The following is a 4503-nucleotide window of genomic DNA, read 5'->3' as shown; positions in this document are numbered from 1 at the left end:
TTCTTCCGCGATATCTGATGTAACATCATTCAAGCATCACGTGTCTGCACGTCTACTTTTTCTCTTTATTCAAATAACGACACTTGAAATCAGCAGACAGATTGGTAGATGCAGATAAGAGGTATCGCAATTTATTTATTATCTTTATATTTATTATATTTATTATCTGTTGTTCAGAAAATTCCACTAAGAATTTACCTTAGTAGGACCTATCTAGGCCCAACGATGGCAGGCCTATTTTAGAGCATGCCTGTCTAGGCCCTACATCGCCTGGCCTATTTTAGGGCATGCCTGTCTAGGCCCTTTACGAACTTCGGGCATGCCCTGACAAAATGCTACCTGGGACATTTCCCGACCTTTGGATTTCTACGTTTCCATTAGATACATATCTCATCAATATACAGGGTGTCCTGAAATTCGCGAATCAAAATACCATAGCAAGAAAGTCGTCGAAAAATAAATTAAAAAGTTATTTGCCATTTTTCGTTCCGAGCAGTAGTTTTTTTAGATAAAAAGGTTCAAAACAGGCCAATCGTACCTCCTTATGACGAATTCAGACATAATATATTCGAATGATGGAGCCGAATTTCCATCATTCTATCGGACAATGTTTGAATATTGCGAAGGCATCTCGCAACTCGCGAACAATCTTAAGACCAAAAATTAACCTTTGCTCGACGTGAACAGAACAAGTTGTCTTGCAGTAAGTACAATTTTACGTTCTTTTTGTTGTTAACTCAATTCGAACAAGAAATACACGAATGTAATTTAATTATATGAATGTAATTAAGTTACGTGATGTAATTTAATTACTTTGAGCATCAATTACTTGGGCATCAATAAATGCTCAAAGTAATTAGTAATTGAATGGAACTTAAATACAAATGCTGAAAGTAATGGGTAATTAAATGGATTTCAATTACAAGTAGTAAAAGTAATTTGTAATTAAATGTGTAATTTGAAGACAAAAGTAATTACTGCCGCCCATCTCTGCTTGAAAGCGAAGTTATGAAAATACTCACCGATCGTAGTTTCGCAGAATTTCTCTTCGGCGACTTCATTGGCCAGATTAGCGCCCATCAGAACATTGCACTGTATCCTCAGGTTCTTTTCGATGATCTTGGAGATCAACTCGATACTGTTTCCTTCGCCTCGGCCAAAGCCCTGCAATTCGAACCCGTTTAATCTAATGAATTAGAATAGAAGACGAAGAGCTGTGTGAAGCTTACCTTAATGAGAGAAAGGCCGACTGCAGTTGGCTTTATGTTATCCAGCAGCGTTGAGCACAAGGTGCGAATAAACTGATGTGGCAAAACGAAGATGAGGATGTCGGCGTCCTTCGCTGCTTCCACGTCAGGTACGGCGACCTGGAAGAGTATCCAGAAAAGTTTACGGAAATTAAAACTTTTAGAAGTATAGCACATAACCAGAACAATACAAATGAATTTTTTCGGTTCACACTTCCATGTATCCCATCAATTTTCAATAAATTTAATAATGTCATCAAATCGTCGCGTCGCTGAGGATGGCTCAAAGCGAAGCCAATACAAATTATATTTAATAATATATAGAATGTCAATTCAGTATACTGAACAAAGTTGATGAACGCGTTGACTCTCGAAGTCCATTTTTTACTCGTAGAAATTAAAACACTTGCATTCTATAAAACCTTTTCATTTAAAAAATCAATAGATATCACAGAATCAATATCTGCTCATCCGAACATCCGATTATATCCCTGATAATATCAAAATAAATCATAAGTTTCGTTATGAAATTCAATGAAATACTGTGAAATTAGATGAAAGTTAATTAATATTACTAAAAATTAGTGAAAAAAATTTTGAAATGTTGTATATTATGAGATTTGCAGAATTTCACTGAAAATAAATTTTTTAATGATTGCTGAAATGATAATGAAATTGGGTCAATTGCAAGAGATTTTCAACCAAATTTCAGCAAATTTCATTATGTTTTCAGCAAAATTTTTCCATCAGGGATATCAGCGAGATCGGGTGTGGAGATACGATATCTGATGGGCGTTGCATTATCGTAACGTCTGCATCATATTATAGAAACGACCTGCCGCGCGTATATATATAAAGAGCGTGGACGAGCGTGAGGATAACGTAGCTCAGATCGGCTCCCGGTTCATCAGCGCTTGGCAGGCCTCCCGTCGAGACAGACGCGTGCTTCGAGTAATTCTTCCATCAAACGCTCAAGGACAAAGCGATAATGAGGCTTAACAGTATCATACCGAATTTTAAAGCCGAGACCACGCAGGGTCCCATCGACTTTTACGACTGGCAGGGCAATTCGTGAGTTATAATATATTATAATACATGTAAAGGAAACTCTTTCCACCCCATTTCTGTTCTGAAACCGTTCATAGAAGTTAAAAAATTTAAAAAAAAAACCGTCAGCCATTGGCTGACCCCCCTCCCTTCCCCCAAGAACGAGTATAAAAGGACGAGCGCAACGCGAGGGAGCTCAGTATCAGAGTCTCCCAGCCCTGATGAAGCAGACTGTAACGCCTGCGAAACGTCGGCACCACACTGCAAACGCACGCGGCAACCATCCGGAAGCCATGACGACTAAAGTTAAAAAAGAATTCACTCTTATGTCAATTCTGAGCTCTTTTTCGAATACGAGAGGAATTTTTTCTTTACAAGAATATGTGCCGGAAAGGAACTCGTCTGAAGTTCATTTTGAACAGATTATACTCGCTAAAGAATTTAAAAAATGAATCCTTTTTAAAAGTTCGTAACGATCCACTGTGCTATTTCGGGTATTCTCCTTTGATTATCTCGCGTATTCCCCTTCCATTTTTTAATTCTCGAAAACTCTTGAAGATATATATATGTATATCATGTTAAGCGAACGGAAAATAAAAGTCCTGCAAGACAATGATATAACCGGTTTCCATATCACTCGATTTGGAAGTTTTGTTTTAAATTTAATGTTCTATTTGTAACACAAACGTTTTCCTTCTTTATATACAGATTCTTAATTTCAATATCTTTTTTGATGTTTTATGATTTATGTATGCGTGATAATTATCATGTATGTAATTTAATCGTATTATAATTAATTTTTTAATCTGTCCGATCTGATTAACGTTCATTTATTCGTTGCAGATGGGTGGTCATATTCTCTCACCCTGCGGACTTCACCCCCGTGTGCACCACCGAACTGGGTCGCATCGCGTTGCAACAGCCAAACTTTAAAAAGCGCAACACCAAGTTGCTGGCATATTCCGTCGACAAGCTCAAGGACCATGTAGACTGGGTCAACGTAGGCATTTTTTAATCCTATATTCGTTCATCCTCCGAATTCTTATGCACTTTCATTTCTCTTTCTCCCAATTTTCGAATTAATTCTCGTTAGTCTTCGTTTGCAATCAATTGTCCGGTCCTAATTTCTAATTTCTTTCTATCGTTGCAGGACATCAAGTCGTACTGCCTGATGAACCCCGGCGCTTTCCCGTATCCCATAGTTGCCGATCCCGACCGCAAGCTCGCCGTGCAGCTGGACATGATCGACGAGGAGAGCAAGGACGATCCGGAAACCGTTCAGACCATTCGAGCGCTGTACATCATCAGTCCGGACCAACGCCTGCGACTCTCCATGCAATATCCGACCTCCACCGGACGCAACGTCGAGTGAGTTGACTGGACGCTACGCATCTGATACGTCCCAGACATTTTGCACGGTCATACCGAACATATGCTATTTAAATTTGTTACATTAATGAACGTTATTATCGTTTCAGCGAAATATTGCGTGCGATCGATTCGCTGCAGCTGGTCGACAGAAGGCCCGAAATAGCAACTCCCGCCAACTGGATGGTGAGTCTCATTTTTACCTTTTTCGTTGCGTGCCGTTTGCGATAGCACCCATCCGATTCAATTTCGGCGATAAGTGGCATCAACTTAATTCAATAACGACGGCGAAATGAGATCTCGTTCCCCGATTTAATTATGCGAATGATATTGCAGCCTGGTGAGGAAGTGATGATCCTGCCGACGGTGAAGGAAGAGGATATCCCGAAACTGTTCCCAGGAGGAGTCAATCGTGTATCCGTGCCGTCCGGAAAGGGGTACATCCGCACTGCCACTAATTACTAATTATAAAAACATTTTCGCTGTTTCCACTCGCTTCGTCTGAATAGCTTTCAGTACCTTTAAAGCGAGATTGGAAGATTGTAACACGGCAGACCGTATTCAAATAAAAATTGCACTCGATAACTACGACGAATTATTTAATTAAGCCTGTAAATATGCATATTCTAAAAGAATTGCCTTTGACGCCAAATATCGATTGCGAATAAAACGGATAATATATTCGAGATATGTTCGCGATTCTCTTTTGGGAGAGCTCGCTGGACCGCTGCGGTTGGAAGCAGGGCTGAGAGGACTTTGCGGTGAGAGGCTCAGGGAACGAATGCACGCGTGCGAGGGTAGAAATCACGTGATCGAACACTCTGGGCGATTTTGAGTAAAA

General features: G+C 39.9%; 2 protein-coding genes across 5 annotated transcripts in view; one reads left to right on the top strand and one right to left on the bottom strand.

Annotated features, from left to right (window-relative positions):
* Positions 1-4503, bottom strand: part of LOC105562964 (glycerol-3-phosphate dehydrogenase [NAD(+)], cytoplasmic-like) — a 12035-nt gene that overhangs the window by 3565 nt on the left and 3967 nt on the right. For all 3 annotated transcript variants that reach the window (XR_001009004.1, XM_012014169.1, XM_012014170.1), the window contains exons 4-5: positions 1230-1367; positions 1023-1164 (exon numbers count right to left, since the gene is read on the bottom strand). Coding sequence is in view for 2 of the 3 variants with exons in the window: in XM_012014169.1 (XP_011869559.1) it covers positions 1023-1164; positions 1230-1367 (280 nt within the window). In the remaining variant the exon portion in view is untranslated. The remainder of the gene's footprint in view (positions 1-1022; positions 1165-1229; positions 1368-4503) is intronic.
* On the top strand, positions 2074-4249 carry LOC105562963 (peroxiredoxin-6-like). Of its 2 annotated transcripts, none has more exons than XM_012014166.1 (5): positions 2074-2318; positions 3138-3294; positions 3445-3662; positions 3773-3848; positions 3999-4249. In XM_012014166.1, exons 1-5 carry the CDS (start codon positions 2236-2238, stop codon positions 4125-4127), a joined length of 663 nt encoding a protein of 220 aa, XP_011869556.1. In that variant the 5' UTR covers positions 2074-2235; the 3' UTR covers positions 4128-4249. The 2 variants fall into 2 exon arrangements, with proteins under 2 accessions (XP_011869556.1, XP_011869557.1); XM_012014167.1 differs by lacking the exon at positions 2074-2318 and adding an exon at positions 3000-3063.

The sequence above is a fragment of the Vollenhovia emeryi genome, unplaced genomic scaffold (assembly GCF_000949405.1).
Source record: "Vollenhovia emeryi isolate VEMERY1.0 unplaced genomic scaffold, V.emery_V1.0 DF939181.1, whole genome shotgun sequence".
Taxonomy (NCBI): domain Eukaryota; kingdom Metazoa; phylum Arthropoda; class Insecta; order Hymenoptera; family Formicidae; genus Vollenhovia; species Vollenhovia emeryi.
Note: the sequence above shows the minus strand (reverse complement) of the source record. Positions and strands in the feature narration are given on the sequence as shown.

What these genes read in the sequence shown, in the direction of transcription:
- LOC105562963 (XM_012014166.1), top strand. Translation starts at nt 2,236, where the DNA reads ATGAGGCTTAACAGTATCATACCGAATTTTAAAGCCGAGACCACGCAG. An exon ending in TACGACTGGCAGGGCAATTC is followed by an intron (nt 2,319 to 3,137) that starts GTGAGTTATAAT and finishes TATTCGTTGCAG; the next exon opens with ATGGGTGGTCATATTCTCTC. An exon ending in CAACTCCCGCCAACTGGATG is followed by an intron (nt 3,849 to 3,998) that starts GTGAGTCTCATT and finishes ATGATATTGCAG; the next exon opens with CCTGGTGAGGAAGTGATGAT.